This window comes from Vanellus vanellus (genome assembly GCF_965231255.1).
Source record: "Vanellus vanellus genome assembly, chromosome: 3".
NCBI lineage: Eukaryota > Metazoa > Chordata > Aves > Charadriiformes > Charadriidae > Vanellus > Vanellus vanellus.
In genome coordinates, this window is record NC_138907.1 from 24,934,341 (window position 1) to 24,959,624 (window position 25,284).

The window sequence follows — 25,284 nt, forward strand, 5'->3', positions numbered from 1 at the left end:
CATGACCAGCTCCGAGAATGCTAAAAAGTGTTGGAAGATCAATGTTACATTGTAATGCAGTATTGAGATGAAAGATCAAGGCAAGCATGTCAAGGTAACGGAAGAAGAGAATTAACCCATGTCTGTTACTCGAAGAAAAGGTGACTGGACAGAAATAGAACTTCAATTTGGTATGTTCGGATACAAATACACAGCTAGTTGGCTTTTAAAGACTCAAATAATTAAAAAGTGTTTCATACTTTTTCAGTCAGTATTTTAAGTGTTAAACTCTAAGGATGCACATTCCACAATCCATGTGGTATTTTAAATACTCTTTATGCACTGCAATTTTGTGCACGTGCTATTGAAAGCCTTGGCTGATAAAGGAGGGAAGTGCATTTTTAATACTTGGTTTGAAAATTTGAAATCTAATTTGAGCTTCGTTTTTGTCGTTGCTACCCCAAGATCATCAAGTGGAACTGCATGTCTGTAACTGAAAGCAATACTGGACAGTAATTATGTTTTTCATCTCAACACCTAGAGCCACATTTTACTTTATTCCTTTCTCCAGGTTCTGCTGGGTTCAAATTCCTGTTTATTTTTGAGAATGGCATTCAGCCCATTACCAGGTCTTAGGTGATTTTTTTATATTTTCAAAAGCACTTTTTGCTCTGTGGCTTTGTCTTGTGTAGGATTCTGGGCTGGTACCTTGGAGTCTCTAGAATTATACTAGCTGATACCAGTGAAAGACCTGGTCCCTTAAAAGCGATTTATTTTTCTTTTTTGACAAGGTGTTTGCGTAAAATTATAAATTACTTGCATTATTCTTTGCGTCATCTACCAAGACAAAACATGCATGTTTTCCAAACTTTTCTGTCAGGCAGAGAAACATCTTCTTATTCCCAGCAATTTCTGACATTTCAAAGGGATGGAATTAGCCGTGTGAGTGCTTGGACTAGTAGAATTGCTTATCCTACCCTTCTCAGATCAGAGAGTCAAAGGGTGCCTTAAACAATCTATACAGCTATGTTTCATTAACTACTGTGTGACTGAGCTTATTTCTTGTAATTAAGTTCGTCTTTCCTTCACCCTTCTTCATTTCTTTTAAATTTCATTTAAAAAGCATTTTTTGAGAGACACCAAAGTATGGCTTTGATTGCTACCATTTACCCCAGCACATTGTATTCCTGATCCTTTGCTTTTGATGGCAATTACAGGGTTCAGAAGCTAATTTGTAGAAGATATTCTTCCAGCACCAGCTGCATCTGGCTTCTTGGCAGACTTCTCAAGCAGTTGTATTGGTGGCTTTGGAGTTGCCTCTGGGTTTGCTGGGGTAATGATGCTGATGGGCTTTCTGGGCTGTCTTACACTCCTTGATGTCATTTTCTTTTTGATTACCCTTTTAATCTGAGTGATTTGTCCATTTTTTCCATTCATGAATAAGGTCCAGCGCAAGCCCTTTTCAAAAGCCTCAAGCCGTTTGTCATGGCGATATAGCATTTGTTTATGCCTGTCATAGACTGCTTTTCTACAAAAAGCTGTGCCTCGATTTTAAAATCACAAATAGCCATTAAACAGGTAATAAGTAATGTATATTTTCCTTTGTTACAGAAGAGAAATAGGAGGGCCATTTGCTGCTGGCCTGAAAACACAGATTGTTTTGCATGCATGTACATAAGTCTCTTCATTGTGAATAGGACCCAAAGTGATTAAACAAGCACTCTTAATATGTTAATTTATAATTTTAATTACAACAATCTTGTATATATAGTCATTAGTGAATACTAATATAAATATTTTTCTACCTTTTTATTCATAATGCATAAACCAATCATCCAGTTACTTCTCGGCAGTTGCCTGTTTCCGTTTCATAATACAATCTTTGTTCTTAGTTATGAATGCATTTTGTTCATTCCTGTCTTGAATAATCCCTCATTAAGCTAGTCACTTTCTGCTCCATGCTAAAAAGGAAAAATTATCATGCAAATGTGGCATGCCATATTAAAAAGCACATTACCAAACACTTTTGTTGCTGTCCTTCAATTAGTTTCCCTTCTTTGAATTTAATTTCATTTGTTGTTAAACTACTGACTTGATGTATGGACTCATGAATTTGAGGCTGCTGCCAAGAATGTAGCAGGAAAAAAATCAAAGCCTCTTCAGAAAGCTGCAGAGGCAAAGCTGAAATGAATTTGCTTCACCTTTGACAAGAACACTTGAGCAGCACTGGAATCCTCTGATGATTCAGCTTGGCTAATTATCCAATTATTTATTTCAAGAATAAAGACACTGTTTTACAATTAGAAAAGTGTAAAGTAATCTGAGAAATTTCGTAATGACAGATGACTTAAGTAACTTCTGCGATAAATAGTATCTGCTCAAACTCGTCTTGCCAAGTGTTCAAGCTGTAGTTAAACTGCTCTTTGAGTTGCAGGAAATTAGGAGGCGCTCAAAAGGTGTTTGTTTCTTCTCCCCTACCAACCACATATTATACTTCAGAAAATAGCTTAGTTTGTTCTTTTCCCTCTGTGTCAAATTTGCCAGATTTTTAAGCTATGTTTAAGTTGCATTCCTCTTGATTAAAAGCTTTTGGTTCAAAGCAATACTTTTTAATTGCCTAATGATATAAGTCAGTTCTTAGGAAAGAACCGTGCATTTAGGAGTTCATTTGCAATATAACTGAAAAATTCATTGCATGGCAGTAAAACAATTTACTGTTAATTACAAGGAGAAGAATTTGCTGTACCATGCTCACAGATTGCCATGAATCATGCAGCACTCCTAGAGATTTATAACAGATGTGTAAGTGGGATGAATTAGCAGGGTTTAATAACAGAGACACAAATCATGCAGACTTCAAGGAGCTTTAATTGATATACTAGAATGTGACGGGCATGAATCACTCAGCCATTCAACAGCACTGTAACATATGGTCAGCTCAATATGCTGCATCTTAAATCGGTTGGTGAGTCGTTGGTTGTCCCATATGGTGGCAGCAATATATTTTTCATGATTTTTAAAAAATACCGTGTGTTAAATCTATTTTTAAAGAAATACAATTGTAACATATCCGTGTTATTAAATTTTCTTTTATTGTCCATTATGGGCAGTTTTTATTCTTTTTTTCTGGGGAAGAGTCCGGGATGGACTCTAATGGATCTTCTAAAAAGCCAAAGTATTGTCAGAAGACATAAGTATTATTTCTTGACTCATTTACTGTTGAAATGACTGATACTACTGTGAAGCGCAGAGAAAGAAAAGATCGTACCAGAAATGCTATGGCAATCTTGGGGTCCCCTGGACTAATAACTTGTAGCAAAAATGAAATGGGTGACCAATAGTGAGGCATGTAATTTTACCAGCAAGGTAAACTCCAAGATGAAAAAAAAATAGATTTTCTCTAAGCTTCTGCCTGCAAATTTGCCAGACTTTTCTGTTTTAATTTATATGTGTGCATTTTGAAGTCAACTGAACGATAATTAAAAACCTTTCTGAACTATCCAGAATGGCTAATTGAAGGCTTTTGTGGAAGGGTACACAAGTATCTACCTACAGTATGCTGAGCAGTAGTTATTCAAAAATATGTAAGCCTGTGAAATTTAGCCGCAGTGTAAACGTGTTATTCCTGGGACAAGAATCTGGGCGAATATGGAAAAGCTTTAGCAGTTGTATTAGTAAACCTGACAGACTTGAGAAAGGAGTATTGTATCCTTAGAACCGTGGCTGCCAGAATTTAATGTCAACAATTAAAATTTATTTTGATCCTTACCTAGTGTTTATTACTGTTTGTATACACAACAGACCTTACTAATACAGAGATGCACTATTAGATGGAATTACCATCTGTTCAGAGCGAAATGCTGGCATCTGTCTTCGAGTCTAAAACTAAAATGATATTATTTCAAACAAAACAAAATTAACTGCTCTTTACTTACCAACTTCATTTTTGTGTACATGTGTGTACGCACACACATGGGAAAGGCTTATTTGTAATGACCTGTGTAGCAGCATCTATATTTAGATATATGACTTCAACATAAGCTGTATGGACCATCTGTCTTTATTGGTCTTTTTTTGTGCCCTCTGCTACACAATGGCATGCGGCAATCATGGGCTTTTAAATACTGTTTTAGCTTTATAATATATTAAATATGTATTATATAGCAAGACATTAAAACTACATAATTAAAACACACAAAATGTGACTTTGAATCCACCAAAATGTAGTATGCTCATTATTTTGACAGATGTGTCTTAACAGAACGTGACTAAAAAAAATTAAATTGGTAAAATTACAGTCGATTCATCTTTCAGAAAGTAGCTACAGGTACCACAGTGACACCTTTAGGAAAATATATACTGTATCTTTTAGTCTTGAATATTTTTAATTCCAGCATTTAGCTCCCTGCTGGGCTAGTGCTACAGATTTATTTTCAGTCCTGTCTGTTCCTGTGCAGTGTTTGCTTTTGTTTTTTTTTAAACTTATGTAGCCTATTATGTACAGTCTTCCACTGTCTTGATGCACGAGAATTCTCCAGCATCAATGAGACTTTACTTTAAATACTAATGTTATAGCGAGGATGTTACTTTCTGAAAGGGTAGGCTTCTGTTCCATATATCACAAAATAATAAATTGTGTCATGCCAGTGTTTAATGCGTGTACACAGTGCATTAACTGTAACTGTAGTACATTTATTTGTGCTAGAGGAGACTTGAAAATGATTAAAAAATCAATACTTCCCTGTCAGAGAAGCAAGTGTTACGATGCATTTAAGTAGTTAATTGCATAAGCCCCATAAAAGCTTCAGGTTTGGGTATCAGAGATGCCATAATTATGGTCCAAGTAACTGCCGTTTATTAATACTAGACTTTAAAGGAAGATATAGCTATTGTCATGAGTGTTAGTTAGCTGTATGCGTTTTAGCAATAATGAATTTTAGCATTTCTGTTTCACCATCAGTAAGCTGAACCGGAGGGCTCAACCTCTTATGTTCACATTTAAAATGCTGACGTACACTAGTTCCCTCCAAAGGTGAAGTTTTGATTGTTAAGCCATGTTTTCTATTTAAACTTGTGCATTAATACCACAATTCATTAGTGCTGTGCCCTACTTATGCAGGAAAGCTTATGACCTCACGCTGCATTACTTCAATTTTGACATTGTAAATTTCTACCATAGCGTGAGATACTAATTAGATTGTGAAGTCATAAATGATGCCTAAGCAGCAATTTACAGCACATAGTGTCATTGGCAGATTCCCAGTTCCCCCACTCCCTGCTTTCTCCAAGAAGAATATTTATCAAGTTAGAGAGGGGCAAAGAAAAAAAAAAAAGACAGAAAGAAAAAAAAAAAGTAGCCACATGCTACAGGCAAATAGGAAAAATGAAAAATATGTTAATGATCTTGGAAATGGGCGAATGTTTAAAAGGATGTTGTTAATTCATTCTAAATGAAGCAATCTCTCTTTAAAGAACACGGCACAGCATTGTACATAGCGCAAGAAGTAGTATGTCAGATTTCAAAGGCCCGTATTTTAATTCAGGTTTTATTGTTCTTGAAAGGCGTTTATTGCTCTTTACTATGTCATTATGGGAACAAGTAATTTTTACAAGTTGTCATTGTATTTCACTTTCTGGGTACAAATGAAGTTTCTGTTGTTGATTCCATTTCTTTATTGGGGAAAGAAGGGGAAAGAAAAAAGGCAAGATAAAATCGATATAGATTCTATAGGTAGTAGAGTGTTCTTGTACTTCTCCAGATGACGTCTTTTATAGTTTCAATGATGGTCCATTTCTTTCCCACCTGTATGGCCATCATGCCATTATCCAAACAGGTCATGCTGCCCTCCAGTGGCTTACTGTACAGTATTCAAAAATAAAATAAAATAAAATTGTTCATAACAGCTACAGAGTGACCAACGGTATCAGAATGTTTAAAAGAATGTCAGAGTATTGGTTTTAATGGTAGGAGGATCACTGTAATAGCATAAAGCTATCTTATGCTGATACTTCTGTGGAAACAATCTTGTATGGAGTCTTTCTATGCACCACTGTTGGTGGAGAAAGGTTAGAGAGGATCATTTTTTTGAACTGGATAATTATTTAAACATATACTAATGTCTTGTGTGCGCACCGTGAGGAAAACAACCTGATGGGCCTTCGGTATTGTGGACGGATAGCTGTTTTGCTCCTGTTGAGAAGGAGGATTTCAGTGATGAAAGACTCATGTTGTCATGTACCATACTGTTGAGTTGTAATGAGGGTTAATTAACTGTTCAGATCCTCCTTTGGTCTTTCACTCAAATCCAATGCTGAAAGTCATACAGATACACGCTTACAGTGAGTATGGCACGAGAGGCGAATCAAGGAAGGAATACAAATATAATTTTTATGAAGACTTTGTTTCAGATTATTAAAGATTATGGAAAAAAATATTGTGGGTATAATGCTAGAGACATTTATCCAAAGCCTGACTAAACAAATAAGGTATTTCTTGTGGGATTGAAAGTAAGTCCCTATAAAGATTAAGAATATTTTAGTGGTGTGGTGGTTTTTTTGTTTTCCCCCAAATAAGTTTCTATGGATATCTGTGTTTAATTCTTAAGATGATCGTAAACTGAAGCAGGATGTTTTGCAAAAAATATGCTATGTGCAATAAATAATTTGCCAAGTATTATGGACAATGATACGTAGATATCTTTTTTTATGCACAGCTCCAAGAAAACTCAGTGCCCCTCGTGTTGAAGGAATAAACAGCACAACGGTAAAGATAAATTGGAATGAACCTGAAGAACTTAATGGGCCTTCTCCCATCTACCAGGTGGAAAGGATGGATTCATCTTTAGCTACATTGACTACAGAAGTAATGAAAGGGATCCGTTTCCCAGGAAATGGATATTACAGATTTGCTAGTTCCGCTCTCCCCGCCAATACTTACTTTACAGGTAAATGAGTTTAAATGACTTACAAAATGGACCAATTGTACTCTGCATTTATTTTATCATTTATTATAATCTTCTCTATAATTTTCATGGTAAAATCCGTAGTTTTTAATTTATGAGCCTAATGTGATTGTTAGTGATGTATGGGCTATTTCGATGCTCACATAAAAAGCCTGTGGAAAATGTTATTGGGCGTGTGGGATTTGTATTCCCTTGCCTTTGGACACAGAGATGCACGTGATGGTGAATGTTGCTGCATATTTGACTCATTTCCTAGTGGTAAACATAAGATGGATTTTATTTAATCTTCTGGGATAAAAACTTTTCGATGAATTTGCTGTGAGTGCTAAGGCAAGTTTTCTGTGGTATCTTTTTGAGGATTCCCGAGGTTGCATGAGCACTCAATAAGCGCTTTCTTCTGTGTTCGGAACATTTGTGTTGTGGTCGTGTTTGTTTTGTCAAGGAAAGAAAAAAGGCTGCCAATCTGACAGAAGCCTGCTGTTCTTGGGTTTTATCTCCCCTTTTTGTTGATTAGTTACTTATTTTGGAACTGGGTGTTTTTCATGTTGAAGCAGAGCAATTTTCCTATGTTTTGTGATCCTCATCATTTGCTGATGTCTTCACTTCTTGGATAAAGCAAAGATGCAGACAGTATGTTTTTTGGGGAAAGTATCTACGTGAACCTGGTTGCATGTTTGAGGAGGTGTAGAGGTCTGTAAGTGAAAAGTTACGTTGGTGTGCATGAAGTATGAGGTTTTTAAAAGTATGAGAAGAAATGGCAGAGCGGAAGGTTTAAAAAAATTTTTTTAAAAGGTGTATGAAAGCGGTATGTGTATGTGTGTATATATATTCCCCTTGAGCAGCAAGGGGAAATCTGAAAGGAATTTAAGTAACAGTGAGAGCAAGCGTTAGATGGCATGCCATGCTGATAGTGCGAAGGCCACGCCGTGGTGTGGTAGGACTTAACCTGGTACTGAGCCTTGTTTGTTAAGACAGATAAGGGCTGCAAAAAAACATGCAGCATTTTTGACACCCAGAAGAATGCCAGAGATTTGAAGTGGACTGAGTAGCTGACATCGATTGTCTTCTGGGTCACCACAGGTAATTCTTACAACAACCTGTGAGCACAGATGCAAGCGTGTGTGTGCACAAATTCAGTTTTTATTTAAAACAGAAGTCATCTCGTCTGTCTATGAGCACTCGGTGAATCTGATTTAAAAAAAATGAAAATCGAGGGTCGCTTCCATTTTTTTTTTTTTTTTTTTTTTTCTTGCTAGGTACTTACTTGACTGATAGTCAAATAATAATAACAAGTGATAATGTGTTAGTTAAATATTGACACCATGTTGACTTGCAAAACCTGTCTCCGTGCAGGAATCTGTAGGAACAGCTGTTGGGCTTCTTTCCTCATCCAAATTGCTCGATGGCTTTCCTGACATCAGAGTTCACACCCTTTAGTAAAAAAATCTTTGATGTATTTCTTCTGTCGTCAGTTGTGATGATCTAATGTAAACGCCAAAGGAATTGTGAGCTGCAGTTTTTCTCACTGGGGCTTCAGTCAGCCCCATCGCTGCAGTATAGTTAAATAGTTTAATCAGACAGGTAAAGAATTATGAGTGTCACTGACTTTCCTACTTCTCATTAGAAGTCTCTGAGAGTGTTGGGGAAGAGGATGTTGCACTACTGGGGTTGTTGACGTGACTGTGTATTTGTAACCAGGCAAGCCCAACGTTAATCTACCCAAGCGCAGATTCAGTCTGGGGTTCGGTTACGCTCCACAAGCTGAGACTGAGGCCTTGAATGAGGTTTATTGAGATGTCTGAGGTGATTTCAGAGAGTTTGGATAGACAGGTTGGGAGAAGGTGTTAAAATAAAGCTTCCTTCATACTGGCACCTGATGGCTGATAATGGTGTGTGGATAAATATAATTTATCATTGCTTTGGATTGTGTTCTTTCTTTTAGACCAGCTATTCATCTGAGTATCTGGAGACGACCTAGAACCAAAACATGCTAGGCAATTTGTCCAGACGTCTGCTGCTAATGACTGACAATCAGGTTAAGTCAGCCTGTTTGGTACCTAAAAATGTGTAATTCAGGCACTCAAAAACCTAGTAAAGTTTTTGAGAAGTAAAAATCTGGGGTTTTCTAAGTAGATCATCGGTCCTTCTTCCAAAACATGATGGAGGGAAAATTATAGTAAATCCAGGAGAGTTTAGAAAGACAGATGCTTAGGGGAGTGAAAAATATTCTTGTATTCTGCACTTGTTTTGTTGTTGGGGCCCTCTCTCATTACCCTCTCTGAAGACAAATAATTGGCAATTGTGCTTTATAGATGGAAAGGCTTTAATGTTCATGCAGCTGTGTACATTTTTGACACAAAAATGTGCCAGCTTGTATATGTCAGTCAGCAGACAGATACTTCTTAGTGCGTACGGGATCTCCCACTGCTAATCCAGAAAATGATAGATCAGTTTATTCATAGCTAATAAATGCAGTTGTCCTCACTACCTCCCTGGCTGGTCTTACACTCTGAGGTGCAAGTAACAGGGGCAGATGTATTATCTGGGAAATTTTCCAAATTAATTTAAAAAAAAAAAAAAAAAGTTAGGCAATAGACACTGGCTACACTAAGCAGCGTCCTTCTGTCCGTAACAGAGCCTCCAGCTGCACAGGAAGATGTGCTCTAAATACACATTAGATGAGAGAAAGTCAGGTAAAGAAAAGGATTGTTTCTGCCAGAACCGTCCACATGCAACTTCTCAGTTCTTCAAACTGTGAAGAAGTGTTTTAGGCATCTGTAATATCATTTCCCAAAAGATGCAAGCTTGGTTTTTAATACTTATTTGTATACCTTGAAGTTCTTAGATACAACAGCATTCATTATATCTATCAAAATACCACCAGGCAAAGGAACTGTTAGTGTTCTTGTTGTAGCTAAGGAATTCCTCTGTCTCCCATCACTCTGAAGATTGGGGTATTCAGGTGTTTATCTTCATATGTCACCCATGAGGCAGCAAAGCGCCATCGTTCAGATTTAATGGATGGGGAGCTGAAATTCAGATTCTACTTAATGCAGAAGTTTATATTTGAAATCTCGCCTAGAAAGGGCTAGAATGTTTTACAAATTAGTTGTTTCGTGTCGTTTGCTTTATCTGTACAGCTTGTGTGATGCGGCTGTGGGTCTGGAGTCAGAACGCTGCAGTAACACGGTTGTGTTTGTCTTTCTGGTTCTCTAGTAGTCAAGAGAGGTACTCTATTTTATACAGGGTGTAGACAGGCAAGCTTGAAGTTCAAAGAACTGTAAATAGCCAAGTGCCTGAATATGTTTTAAATTCAAATTATACTTGTGTTATCTCTTTGACTGAGTATAATGTCGAGGTCCAGAAAAAGCCTAAAGGTGAAGGTAATGAGTGTGATGTCATGTTAACCTGGCTTTCACTGCTAACAAATGGGTGAGAACAGTCTGTTCTGTAGGGAAGTTAGGATCTTCGTGTACTTTCTAGCAGAGGCATACCAAGGCTTACAAGTAAGATCCTTCAAGATCGCTGAATAAAATCCATGGAAAGTAGCATGCTGAACTGCTGAAGGGTGTGCAAATATCAAAACCAAGCCAACAGATATATTTTTGAAAACAGTTTTTCCTCAATTCCTTTTCGCTTCTTGGGTGAGGGTTAGGACTTTAGATGCCCGAAGGGATGAAGTAAGAACTGATGTATGAATTTTGACCTGTGTAAATGAGCCCTGCTTAGGATCAAGTCTGCTTCTAATTTGAGGCACTAGGGGATCAGATTTTTCTTTGAAAACACCACCCCCTAAGAAAGCACACGTGCAACCTGTTGAGAATATTGGTGGATACTATTCCTTCAGATAGAAACAGTGCCACTGTTTAAACTTCCTAGAAAATCCTGTCAAAAAGTGGTGCAATGGTGTTTTCTAGAGCGAGTATAGTGATAAAGGTAAAGGGAAGTTTAGTTTTCAGGGTTTATTGAACAAATGGATGCCAGACTACTGAGTTTTTCAAAAAGGAACTTCTGAGCCCAAAGCGCAACTGGTCAAAAATTGAACTGGTGGAAAATCTTGGATACAATGACATCTGAGCTAGGAGTTTCAGGACTGCAATTTAGTTGTCTAAGGTACAGCCATGGATTACACAAATCCCTTTTTGAATCTTTCCTCTGATTGATCCATCGCCAGAAAGAAAGTCTGTGGCAGAGATGATGGGGTAGGGCCTTTTATACTTAGAAAGGCTAGAAATGGCAGTCTTTTGGAGACATGAATGAATGAGAAAGATCCGTGACTCCATGCTATGGAGATATAACTGGGCTCCATGAAAAGCAACTCAGTGTATCTGTAGGGGTATGTAAGAACTGCTCACTGTGTAAAGAGTGACTCAACTGCTACAAAAGAAAGAAATTGCAGTGTAACAAGATGGTTGTGTGGAAGGTTACGTTCCTCCTGACCTCTCAAATAAGACTACTTTTCAAATATAATGTTGAGCATAAGTTGACAATTCTGGGGCATTGTAGTGGGTTTTGTAAATAATATACGTATTCATTCTATGAAATGGAGCAAAACGAATTCTCCAAGCATGCTTTATGTATTGCTAAAATACAATTTGAGCTTGATGTCAGGAGTTATAATTACACATCCATGTGAGGAGGGAGGATTTTATTTATTTAGTGATAAAATAATTCATTTTTTCAGGTGGATGAAAGACTGTGCTATTTTAAAAACAGTTGAATTAGCTATTACTATTTTAATGTGATTATTCTTGGCTGCTACTTGTTTGAAAAGAAAATTAGTCATGTAATATTGATCAAAATGCATGTCCACTGTGAAGAAACTTTTGTGTTTGGCCTTGCTTTGAATCCAAGTTTTCTGAAATAGGATACTATGCTTTAAAAGAAATGGGTCATCTGGCATATGTACTCTTTGCTAACCTCTACATGATGCAAATTCAGCTCTATAATAATTAGGAAATAACTGTATGAGGTAAGGTGTTCATATATTCAACATTACAAGTAGAGCTTTTATACAGTGACATTTTTAGTGTCTTGAAGTGGTCTTAAAAATGTGTATTTAAAAAAAAATATCTCCGTGCTAGTGTTTTTACTGCCAAATTCTGACTCAGATACACACACTTTTCTCAGAGTGGAGAATCTTTCCAGTAACAATGTTTCTTAATGAGTTTGCCATGGAACGCTGCGCAAGTGTCGTTTACATTTGTTCCCAGCACATGCGCTGAGAATGGCTGTGGTCATCCAGTCTTGGATCTCCCGGTAGCTCTTCATCACAGTGAACTCTCTCTGCAGTAACGTAAAACAAATTCCACTCCGTATAAACTTGAGCAAACATTTCATAGTTAGTAGAAGGCGCAAATATGTTAATTGGCATATGGAGCCAAATAAACAGGCCTTTTCCAGCATCCCAACAGAAATTGATGCAATGCATTATGACTGAATACCAAGAAAGTGAACAGAATTGGAGGTCTAAAAACAATGAAAGAGGAAAGGTTGAAGACAATAGTGCAGTTTAGAAAAATGAAGGCTAAAAGGAGACAATGATAATGGTGTTAATCTATATAAACATGTAGTTTAAAGGAAGAGTGAACTTTTCTCCATGTCTACTGTAAGTAAAGTAGCGGTGTATTCATAATAAGCTTAAAATATAGCAAAGTATGTTGTCTTCTCACAAGATTTTTTTTTCTAACAGAAAGATTCAGGCTAGTGGAGCAAAGGAATACATTGTTGTGAGAAAAAAATGAAAGCTCTGACACTGTAGATTTTAAAGAATAGTTGGATGAGCATTTGTCAAGAATAACCTAGGTAAAATTTTTTCTGCTTTGGAGTAAGTGGATTAATTCTTTGACCTCAGAGAATGTTTTCCAAACATATATCCTATTATAAACTCAGATTAGTCAAATGAAACTTGGAAAGATGTTCATTTTAACAAATAACTTTTAGAAGGAAAGAGCTGGCACCTTTTTTTGTTGTTGTTGGGAACTTTGCATAGAGTTCTGATTGGCAATTTTCTATAAAGAGGGAAGGTTGCATGAGTTGGACAAGTTTTTGCTTCCATTTTATTTTTTCTCCTCTAGATATTTTCCAGCATTTCTTTTTATAACTACTGAGAAGGTTTGAGATGGTAAGAAATGAGTTTTAATCAGTAAATCAGAATAACTTAATTATTTAGGTTGGAAGAGAAGTCTACTTCAACCTCCTGCTCATAGTGAGTCCAGCTAGACGCATTTAGGCTTTTGTCTAGTTGAGTTTTATCTCCATATGTAGTCAAGTATATTTCCAAGTACTGTTCCAGTTTCTGATCTGACTAGCCTCTTGGTAATCTTTTCCCCCTTATATCTATACATCTATTTATCTATCCTATGGGAAACCATGTTGAAGCCCTTGCTAAAGCCGAGGTACAGACTACCAGTTGTTTTCCCCTCTGGCTGCTCAGCCAGTCAGAAGGAGAGAAAACTTTTGCTTAGTTTGGCATCATGTATTCTTTGTCTCTCTGCTGGCATTTTTTTTCCTTACGTAGCTTTTTAAGAATCATCCTTTTTTATTTCATTACACTGAACTGAAGAAGGTAAACAAGATTTTCTGAAGGGAAAAAACTATTACAAAAGAAATTCTTACGCCAAGCTTTCTAATAATAAAGGAGAAAGGAAGGGAGTGCATTTGTTTAGCTGATTTGGAGAACACACTGTATCTCAGCAAACTTTTGATAATGCAACTCGTTTTTCAGAATTTTATATTAAATCATACACTAAAGAGCTCTTGGAGAGCTCGTATTTTATTGTGTCCTTTCTGTCTAGGTTGTTGCCACGGGACTTGTCCTTAGAAATTCTTTTAATTTTTATGCCAACTTCTTACATTTTCTCCTCTTGTCTTCAGAAAAGAATGATTTGAACCCATGTCTTCATCTTCTGTGAAAGAAAGATAAAGATCTTCTATATCACCGTCAAGTGTCTGGCTTCAGTAAGAAGGGGAACCATCCTTTTTTCTGCCTGAGAGCTGTTTGCACAGACATTTTAGGTGGAATTTTGCCCTAGTACTTAAAATGAATTCAGTTTCATCTTGAAAACCACATTCCTTTTTTCCTTCTTTCTGAATCCCAAGAAGCCTAAAGATAGGGAGTGAGAGAGGAGGTGCGTATAGAGAAAAAGGAGTGATCCGCCACAACAAAGTGAACTGTGCTGCTTTATGAACAAAACAACTTAAAACATTTTCAAACACGCACAACAGGGACTTAGGCAGCGAATAAGCCAAGCTGTTGCTGACATTGCCAGTGTTACAGGGGTAAATTTTTCCTAAGATGAGCTGGGTTTGTTGGGCACGGACATACTTTCTACCAGTATCAAGTATCTGCTTGTTCCATTTTTTTTTTTTTTTTTTAATTGTAGAAAAGGTTTGTAGCTGCTACAGGGGAGGAAAAAAAATTCTCCCCTTCTGTACCTTCTGTATTATTTCTCATATTTACCTCTGGCACGTTAAGAGATCAACTGTGCAGCACAAGTTTTGGCATCTAATTGCATAATTTTTTTGCATCTTCTTGCCTTTAGTGCCAAAGTACATTTTTGCCAGTGTTCTGTGACATTCTGCACTGCATGGTTAAAAACAAATTTTTGTGCTTGTGCGTGGAAACTTTCACAGCATGTAGTAGTCCCAACTGTGGACTTTGTAAAATCAGTAGTTTTCCTATTGTTGTATAAAGTTTCCAGTGGAAAAGCCCTTTCCCAGACTAGATCATAGCTGTCTGCTGGTGCAAAACCAGTTACAGAATTGGGTCTTTTGACTATCAAAAATATACCACATGAACTCTATTCTGTAAAACAGCAGTTCTTCCCCTTTCATTACAACTCTAGTTGTACTTCTGTTAATTTTGTGCAAACATGATTCACTATTTTGAAATGTAGTGGGCATTCTCTATGTAGGTGGCAAACCTAAAAATTAGCAGAAGAGGAGGTTTTTATCATTTATTGTTTAGTCAATGGTAATGAAAGTAGTTACTCTCTACCAAGTTCGTATTTTTTATAAACTAATCTGAAAGTGTGCCAAGCTATTTTATACGAGATTAATTTCCACCTGTAAAGCATACCTACAGATTTGGTGTTTCTTTTTTCTTGCTTGTCCCAAACAAAATGCTGATATGATTTGGCACAGGAACTTTGGGTAGGAGTCTGCACAAAGAATGCTCATTGAATCTAATGAGAGTGACTGTGGAAAAGTTTTTTGTTTTGGTACATACTCTGGCCTTTGCTCAGTAAGGATGGAGCTCTCATGTTTGTTCAGCTCACTGAAGAAGCCAAAGGTGGGATTATATTCTGTGTTTACAAGGGCAAAGAAGGGAACGAGAGAGTTCAAGGAGATTTTCTGTACTCTGTGCTTCTTCTGTGTGCAGCAAGGATAGCGGGTGCTCTAATATATGTTTCTGGAAACAAACAGTTATGGAAGCGCTGTGTTTTGCTTCAGGCGTGACATCTGGGATTCTCTTTCTGCTTGTGTGCCACTAAGAAAAGGTGCAAGGTGGAGGGACTTGTTGGGAGGGAGATTTAGGGAAATAAAAGCTGCTGAAAATAACAAACAGAGAGAAAAAGCTAGATGGTAGAAACTGCACATAAACATGAAGTTTATCTAATAAGAAAGAAATAATAAAAGGAGGGGGGGAGGGTGCCAAGCATCTCTTGAAAGTTTTGCATGTGAGAGATCCGTGTACCACGTGTTGAATGGAAGCTCATTTCATTTTAGTTAGAGCAAAGGCTGAAATGATACAGATCCAAGAAAGAACTAGAAGCAGGTTTGAGCATAGAAAACAGTAGTTTAATGGGTGTTCATCTTTTAAGAGTAAGTGTGTGATTGCTTCTGGAAATTCTCAGACTCGAATACCTGATGGTGCAGAGAGAGGTGAAAGAAAACTGAGTATTTTCAATACTTTTCATTTGCTAGTGCAGTTGTGGGTATTTCACACCAGTACTTTCAGTAGTTTTTAAGATTTTTGTAGGATTCTTATGTGCTGGAACCCAAAGTAGTTTTAAAGAGAAAGATTTGATGATAAGTAATAGCCATAAAGGAATATTCCTGTAGCTTTGACTTTAATAAATGTCAAATTTCTGATGTCACAGAATCACGGAATTTTCAGAGTTGGAAGGGACCTCTAGAGATCATCTAGTCCAACTCCCCTGCTAAAGCAGGATTGCCGAGAGCACATTACTCAGGACTGCATCCAGGCGGGTCTTGAAAATCTCCAGGGAAGGGGACTCCACAACCTCCCTGGGCAGCCTGTGCCAGTGCTCTGTCACCCTCACCGTAAAGAAGTGTTTCCGTGTATTTGAATGGAACTTCCTGTGTTCTAACTTGTGCCCATTGCCCCTCGTCCTGTTACTGGGAACCATTGAAAAGAGCCTGGCCCCATCCTCCTTCAACCCACCCTTTAGATACTTGTATGCCATAATAAGGTCTCCCCTCAGCCTTCTCTTCTCCAGGCTAAAGAGTCCCAGCTCTCTCAGCCTTTCTTCATAAGGGAGATGCTCCAATCCCTTAATCATCTTAGTTGCCCTTCACTGGACTTGCTCCAGCAGTTCCCTGTCCCTCTTGAACTGGGGAGCCCAAAACTGGACACAGTATTCCAGTTGTGGCCTCACCAGTGCCGAGTAGAGGGGGAGAATGACCTCCCTCGACCTACTGGCCACACTCTTCCCTATGCAGCCCAGGATTCCATTGGCCTTTTTGGCGACAAGGGCACATTGCTGGGCCATGGATAATTTACTGTCTACCACAACCCCCAGATCCTTCTCCTCCGAGCTACTTCCCAGCAGGTCCGCCCCTAACCTATACTGGTGCCTAGCATTCTTTCTCCCCAGGTGCAGGACCTTGCACTTGCTTTTGTTGAACCTCATTAGGTTCTTCTCTGCCCAGCTCTCCAGCTTGTCCAGGTCATGCTGGATGGCAGCGTGGCCCTCTGGGTTGTCAGCCACCCCACCCAGTTTGGTATCATCAGCAAACTTGCTGAGGATACACTCTGTCCCCTCATCCAGGTCATTAATGAATATATTAAACAAAATTGGACCAAGTATTGACCCCTGGGGGACACCACTGGTTACAGGCCTCCAACTAGACTCTGTGCCACTGATCAGAACCCTCTGAGTTCTATCTGTCAGCCAGTTCTCAATCCACCCCACTGTCCATTCATCTAGCCCGCACTTCCTAAGCTTGCATGTGAGGATGATGTGGGAGACAGTGTCACAGATCACAGTCCTCTGAGTTCTGTCCCGCAGCCAACTCTCAGTCCACGTCACTGTCACCTCATCTAGCCCATACTTCCTCAGCTTCCTAATGAGGATGTTATGGGAGGCAGTGTCAAAAGCCTTGCTAAAGTCAAGGTAGATGACATCTACAACTCTCCCCTCATCCAGCCAACCACTTATAACATCATAGAAAGCTATCAGATTGGTCAAGCATGATTTACCCTTGGTAAATCCATGTTGACCACTTCCAATAACTTCCTGTTCCTCAGCGTGTTTGGAGATGACATCCAGATGTCTTTTATTTCTAAAATCTTATGGCTTTAGTTTGTGCCAGGGCCAGAAGGCAGTAACGATGACACTGGTCAAGATTTTCATCTATACTAATCATGCTAAATTGTCTTCCTGCGTTTTCAGCAGTGCAGTTATACTGCATCTACTTGAAAAATACTGGCTAGTCCAAGGCGGGTTGGCAGGAATTCTATTATTTTTGACACTGTCTCTGTCTTCAAAATTCTTCTTTAATTCCAAATGATACATAAATCTTGTCAATTTTTTACCTCACCCTTTAAAGTGCCATTACATTGAAGAAAAGCCTGTTTCTTAACCCTCTTAAGAAAGGCTCCTGTATACAGACAAAAGGACTAAGTTACAGGAGGATATTTAGAGTGTCATGAAGGATTGTGGCATGTTAAGATTTTGTATGTGTTAGATAATTTATTTGTTTTGAGGATCTGTTTGTGGACAGTCACAGGAGGAATCTTATCTGTCCCTCCTGTTCTTGGATTCATAGAATACCAGGTTGGAAGGGACCTCCAGGATCATCTGGTCCAACCTTTCTTGGGAAAAGCACAGTCTAGACAAGATGGCTCAGCACCCTATCCAGCTGAATCTTAAAAGTGTCCAATGATGGGGAATCCACGACTCCCCTGGGGAGATTATTCCAATGGTTAATTGTTCTCATGATGAAAAATTTTATTTCATATTCTTTGTAGTCTCCATGTTCTTTGTAGCCACCCTTTAAATACTGGAACATAGTGATAAGGTCTCCCCTAAGCCTTCTTTTCTCAAAGCTGAAAAAACCCAATTCTCTCAGCATATCCTCATATGGCAGGCTTACCAGACCTTTGATCATCTTTGTGGCCCTTCTCTGGACCCTCTTTATCTTCTTTGAATAGCGGGGACCAACAATGAACGCACTGTTCCAGGTGTGTCCTGACAAGTGCTGAGTAAAGTGGGATGACGACTTCTTTATCTCTGCTAATTACACCCTTGTTGATGCAACCCTGTGTCCTCTTGGCTTTCTTTGCCTCAGCCGCACACTGTTCACTCATATTGAACTCGTTGTCCACCAGGACCCCCAGGTCCCTTTCTGCAGAGTTGCTCCCCAGCTGGGTAGATCCCAGTCTGTGCTGCATGCCTGGATTATGCTTTCCCGGATGCAAGACCTTACACTCGTCCTTCTTGAACTTCATAAGGTTCTTGTTAGCCCACTATTCCAGCCTATCCAGGTCTCCTGCAGGGTCGCTCTCTGTGCTGAAGTGTCCACTTCCCTACTCAGTTTGGTATTATCAGCGAACTTCATCAGGGTACACTTGATCCCATCATCCAGATCACTTACGAGGGTATTGAACAGTGCTAGGCGCAATGTCGATCCCTGGGGCACCTCACTCGGGACAGGTTGCCAGTTTGAAAAGGAGCTGTTTACCACCACCCTCTGGGTGCGGTATGTCAGCCAGTTCCCCACTCACTGCACAGACCACTTGTCTAAACCACAGTGCACCAGTTTATCTAGGAGGAGGCTGTGGGAAACCATGTTGAAAGCCTTGGAGAAGTCTAGGTAGACAATGTCCACTGCTTGCCCCACATCAACTGACCAGGTTACTTTGTCGCAGAAGGTGATCAGGTTTGTCAAGCACAAATTGTCCTTGGTGAATCTGTGCTGATTTTTCCCAATCACATGCTTCATTTGACTTGTGATAGCCCCCAGGAGGATTCATTCCATAATTTTCCCAGGGGCTGAAGTAAGACTGATGGGTCTATAATTTCCTGGATCCTCCTTTAAGCCATTCTTGTAGATAGGGGTGACATTAGCCTTCTTCCAATCTTCTGGGATGTCCTCCAATCTCCGTGACTTCTCAAAGATTACGGAGAGTGGCCTCACAACGTCAGCCAGCTCTCTTAACACCCTTGGGTGGATAACATCAGGGCCCATGGATTTGTAGGGGTCAAGCTCCTGTAATAGTTTGCATACAAACTCTTCCTTCACTGATTATGGGTCTGTGTTTGCATCAACCTGGATTTTTGGTCCCAAGGCCTGGGGCCCAACAGTGCTGGTAAAGACAGAAGTGAAGAAAGTGTTGAGAAGCTCTGCCTTTTCAGCATTGTTGGAGACTAATTCACATCTCCCATTTAACAGCGGGCCAATATTTTCCTTCTGATTCTATTGACAGTTTTCAACAAGGGTGCAGCAGAGAGAGGATTACCACTATGTTGGCTGGTGAGACACATCAAGTGAAATTAATGGTTTCTGGTGTGTGCTTGGCCCTGATTTAGATTATTTCTATAAAGGGTTATTTAGTCTGATGACGAGAGACATTGCATTTGACTAATAGTGAGCTTTTAAATTACTCCTTCTTTTAAGAAACAAATTCCTTCCCATATTGTTTTTAAATAGTGTGAAGATGTAACTACTGAATTATGTATTGACTAAAAGTGTGTGAAGTGTCATGCATTGATTATGATTGCATTGTGAATTTGATCAGGAAATTTTCATAATAATAATATAAGGAAGCTTTTCACCTTCTAATTGATTTTCAGGGCGATTAAATTAAGACCTTGTCTAAGTACGACTGTCCTTATCAATTACTGGCAGAATAGAGAAATTAAAGGATTAAAAATTTACGTGTGTTAAGATTCAGTATTTAAGGTCTAAAATCAATCAGATCATAGACTGAATAATTCCATTATGACAAAACTATCATTCAGGATTAGACTGTGGTAATTTGGAGAAAAAAAAGGCTGTCTGCACTAGTACATATGGGAAAAAATAAGATTGCAAAATTAAGCACCTAGAACTTAGGAAATGGAGTTAAAATAAGCAGCATGAACTTGATTCAACCTTGTTATTTTTGTGTTATGATGGCATGTAATCAATTGATTAAAATCTAGCTTATCCATAGGCTCTGTGTATGGTATGGACCAGCTGTTGCCTTTTAAAAATTCTTCCTGTTCTGTATATGGCTTGATGCCTGCCTCACTGTAAATGTCTAATTCTTAAGTAAAGGCAGATTTTGGATTTTTTTTCCTGTGCTATTTTTACTGGAGTGTCTGAGTACTTTGTAATCATTGATATTCACTTTTACAACACTTACATTATTACTTTTGTTTTATGAATCGGGGCTTTGGGTAAAAAAAAAAAAAAAAAGGACTGTATGCTAATTTTGACCGCTCGGTTTTACACAGGTAGGACCTCAGTTTTTCAGAGTAGTTCATATGTTTAGAGTTTCTACTGACCCCAGTTCAATTAGGAACACTTAACAACACTTCCAGAGATCTCTGTGGGGTGTTCAAATGCAAGCACTTAAGAAAATGAAGAGTTCATAACAAGTGAATAACTGGAAAGTTTGACTTAAGCGATTTGCCTTACATTGCGTAAGAACTTTGTGGCAGAGGTAGGGACAGATTTCTCCAGAGTGACATTGAACTGCACTAGCTATGAAACTGTCCGTTCACTTTTCATACTCCCCTTCCTCTTTCATTAAACATCCACAGAGCACTACATCAAATAAGACAGGCTTCTGTGCACAAACCCCTTATTTGCTACATGAATTCTGTTTTAGTTGCTGAACATCATAAAATCCTTGAGGCAGATATCTTATGGGAAATGTGTGTTTGTATAATTGTGGACTATATCGTTATTCATCCTCTTTTTGCGTATGCATTAATTTTTTGCAGACAAGTTAGGTTTTGCATTTCCTAAATTTTGAGAGTTTACTTTTACAGACCTAATGGGGTCTAAATAGGTATTCTGTATAGTAATTAAAAAAAAATCCCAATGTCATAGGAGAATCCCAGACATATCCATCATGTGGAACTTTGCTGACTAATGCAGATGTCAATGGGTAAAAATCTTTAATATTCATGAAATATCTTTCTGATCTGAACTATTAGAGACAGTGACTGCTGCACTTGATGATCATCTGTATGTGAAGGATAGAGTGCAAGTTTTTCCACTGTATTCTGTGCTTACTAGCAACATATCATTTCAACTGGATTTGCAAGGAGATTTTTTACTAGTGGTTATAGGTTCTCCTGTTTTTCCGTTTACTTTGCTGCTTTTTTTTTTTTTTTATTTATTTTGCTTTTTCATCCTTTTCCTATTTTGACACTATCCATGATTTGTTTCTAGCTTCCCCCTCCCACTATCCCCCCTTTTTATTTCCATCCTGCTTTGACCATTATAATATCCTAGATTGTCTTTTATGTGTGTTCTTCAAGGTGTTGTCATCTTTTCCTTTGTGTTGCCAGGCACCAGGTGGTAGAAAATTAAGAGGCCAAGAGAAAGACTCTTCGCTCTCCTTTATACTGGCCAGCACACCATCAGAATTTGGTGGCCTGGACAACTTTCATGAAAGAGCCATCTTAGCCCCTGCATTTCTAAGATGGAAAGTCTCCATGCAAATGTAATTTTTCTTTGAGAATTTCATTACCATCCTCTAGCTAACCATCCTGCAAAGAGCTATTTCCTGGCATTGATAAATTTAGACTTCCATCTTTTTTACCTCAGGATAACCACACGCTAACAAATTCATATATCTGATCCACAGAAAGAAGGAACCAAAACACTTGAATTTTTGTTATTTAAGATTTTAAGAGTGATTTAAATTAATTCTTCCAGGTAATAATGAAAAAGTATTTGGCATGAAGCAAATATGGTTATAAAAGATTTTCTTTTCTTTTACTTAAGAGAGAATGTTTTAGAAAAATTTCATGCAGCAATGGACCTGGGAGGTAAATTTAGTGGTAAGTGCTGCTGCCATTCTAGTTTGCAGACTTTGGGGAGGAAGTACCGTCTGCATCTGAGTGTTAGTGATTTGTTTAATAAATGTGCTGCCTTAAAAAGTATATTGAAGTTGCAGGATTTTATTTTGACTAAGTCTTTGTTAGTTAATTTATGTAGGTACAGAGTTTCCAAAGATTATAGTAAGCTTTGTCATAGGATGGGATCCTCAGGAAACTGCACACAATGCTTTTGACACGAGAATGACATGCTTTCTCACATGTAACTTGATAGTGATTTTCTTCAGTAAGTGTATATTTTTTTTTTAAAAAAAAGAACCAAAGAGTATAATATGGATTTGATTAGATACTGGTTATATGTAGTTACTTTGACTTGTGAAGTGTAATCGCCTTCCTTGTTTTTGGGGTTATAACAATGCTGTCTTTTTCATCTATGAAAACAATTACCTCTAAAATGAATTATTTTTCAAGATACTTATCCAGAATGAGATGGGATTACACATTTCTTTTCCAGAGTCCCCATCTTTTCCTCAATCTGTTCATACTTTCCATGAAATGCACTGGACTTGGTAGGTGATCCCTAAAGCAGATGTAGATGGACAAAACTACAACCTTAAATAACAATGTGGTATAGCAACTGAGAATTCAGAAAGCAACTGTTAGCATAACTATTAGAATGAAAACGCAAACCTGTCAAGTAATGTTGTTCTGGTGTAAGGACAACTTAATACGGTGGCAGAAATGTCATGAACTAAATTGCTGGAGGATTCATTAAGCTCGATAGTGAATTGTAGCATGACTTTTATTTAAAGACATTCTAGAGAATTACATACAGTATTGTAGAAAAATCTCAAAAAGTAACTATACTCTATCTCTGTATATACCCAAAATGCGATTTGATCGAAAGTAGTTAGATCTGTGCTTACTGACTTAAGATCTATAATACCTTAAGATTAATTGGGAGCATAAATGGAGAAGCTGACAACCTGGAACCTTGACTTCTTAAAATTGCTGACCCAATTACTGCTAAGCCCTTTGCTGACATGTTAATATATCTCTTTAAACTGGTAAATCACCACCATTTCGGTGTGTGCTAGAGTTGGTCCAGCGGATGAAGGAAGATGTAAGTTTAATTTAAATAATTATTGACCTATTATGACCTTTTCATTTCACTTGTACTGCTCCTCTCAAGGTAAGCAATTATATTTTTATAGTGTTGGATGGTAATCAATGTACAGGAGCTATCTTTATTGATTTAAGTAAGGCCTTTGATCTGGTAATCACCAGCTATTGCTATCTAGGCTGGCCTTAACTATATTGAATATTACTACAGTTATTTGGTTTTAAAATACACAGAATTTAGAATTGTATTAAGATGTTGCAAGCAAAGTAAAAAAATTTTTGGAAATCCTTAAGATTCCACTTCATAGTCTTCCTTAGATACTGGAAATAGATTATTTTATACAATACATGCCATTTTATAACTTAACTAATTTTAGGTCGGCATCCTGCTTTTTTTTTTTTTTTTTTAAATATCAAGCAGATGGTCCTTTGGGGGTCAGTTTTACTTAGTGGGAAAAGCCTGGCTTTTCTTTGTTTTTGGTAATTTGCTGCTTGTAATGGGCATTTTTGGGAGGAAGGTTTAGTACATTGGTTGCTTTAAATCTTCTTTATACTGTGAATTCAGAGTTGAAAACTTCTGCTCTTCCATTTGGGGGTGGAAACCAATCTGAAATTTTTATTTTATAAGAATAGTAATTGAAATATTGGAGACCTTTATCATAGTTTGTAGGTGGTACTGGAGCATCTTCCAAAGCATAATTATACTCAACTAACCTGTTCTCATCTTTTTCCTCATCTACTTACCTCTTTTTTTTATCTCTTCCCTAACCTTCTGTTCTGGACATGTTTTTCTCTCTCTTTTTTTCTTTTTTTCCCTCCTCTCTTTTTTTTTTTTTTTTTTGTTTTATTGTTTGACTTTGGAAAGCCTGAATAGATATGGATTTAACCTGTCTTTAGAAAGCTGTGAAATTTGTGACCATTTTGATCCGCTCCTCTAATGAGTTCTAGGGCCTCTATCCTTCTTGCAGAGGGAGTTCAGTCTTGCTCTGGTGAGCCTTGAAACTAACAGCAGTTGTTCAGAGAGGTCACCAACATAATGAGAAGGGCACTCTTGAGATATCTTGAACCACTTCTATGGATGGCCATGAAGATTAATATTGGGACCTTACATTTGACCTAATATTCTATGGAGAGTCCATGTAGTGAGCAGAGCAAATAGGATGATGTGCTTGTGGCAAAGAGTGTAAATACAGCTACTGCAGTCTGGATTTTTGTTGTTGTTGTTGTTGTTTTTTGGTATGCAAGCTAAAATATTGCATCTCGAGCTTGCTTAAGGTCATGAAGGTGTGAATTGTTATGACCGGGTCCATTCCTGAGAAGCACTGGTATAATCTCCTTGGTAGTCACAGGTGGAAGAAGGCAGGTTTCTGTATGCTGCTGTCTCTGCCGGCCTGTGCTGAAATGACTGGAATTCGGTGTTTTGAACTGCTTTCGTGAAGTTGATGATACAGTAGAATTGTTAATTAAGCACAGCAATGTTCTTTCCAGTCTCCAAATTATGTGATCCCATTACCTGTAAAATTTTAAATTTTAAATAATTTGTTATTTCTTTGTCTATTGAAAAGGCATTTTATTCTTTCATTTCATATTTGCTCTGTTTTGGGTTTACGACCCATCCTTTGTAATTTCAGAATTCTTCTGTCAGCGTTCTGTATTTTTATCTTGTTTCATATTGTTAATAGGTTTAATTGTGCAAGCACACAGTACTACAGCTAGCTTAATCTCCCAGCCTTGTTGTTCAATCACACACATAATTTTTTTTTCAGTCTGTTGGTCAAAGGCTAAATGAGATGGTAAGTAAAGGCTGGGACTGATCAGCAGGCTTAAAAGTTTTACCGTAAACATTACCATGATCCCATTTTAGGACTGCAGGAGTTCAGAGTGGAGTGGCAGGTATATGCATGTGTGAATCTTTTTATCTCTCAATGCTGTATTCCAACATAGCATTTGATTTTAAAATAATGTTGGTACGAAAG

General features: G+C 37.9%; 1 protein-coding gene across 1 annotated transcript in view; it reads left to right on the plus strand.

Annotated features, from left to right (window-relative positions):
- USH2A (usherin) overlaps nucleotides 1–25,284 on the plus strand; it is a gene marked incomplete at its 3' end in the record, with an annotated part of 409,152 nt that overhangs the window by 101,517 nt on the left and 282,351 nt on the right. Inside the window, exon 20 of the mRNA XM_082480510.1 lies at nucleotides 6,693–6,923. Within this exon, the coding sequence (XP_082336636.1) occupies nucleotides 6,693–6,923 (231 nt within the window). The remainder of the gene's footprint in view (nucleotides 1–6,692; nucleotides 6,924–25,284) is intronic.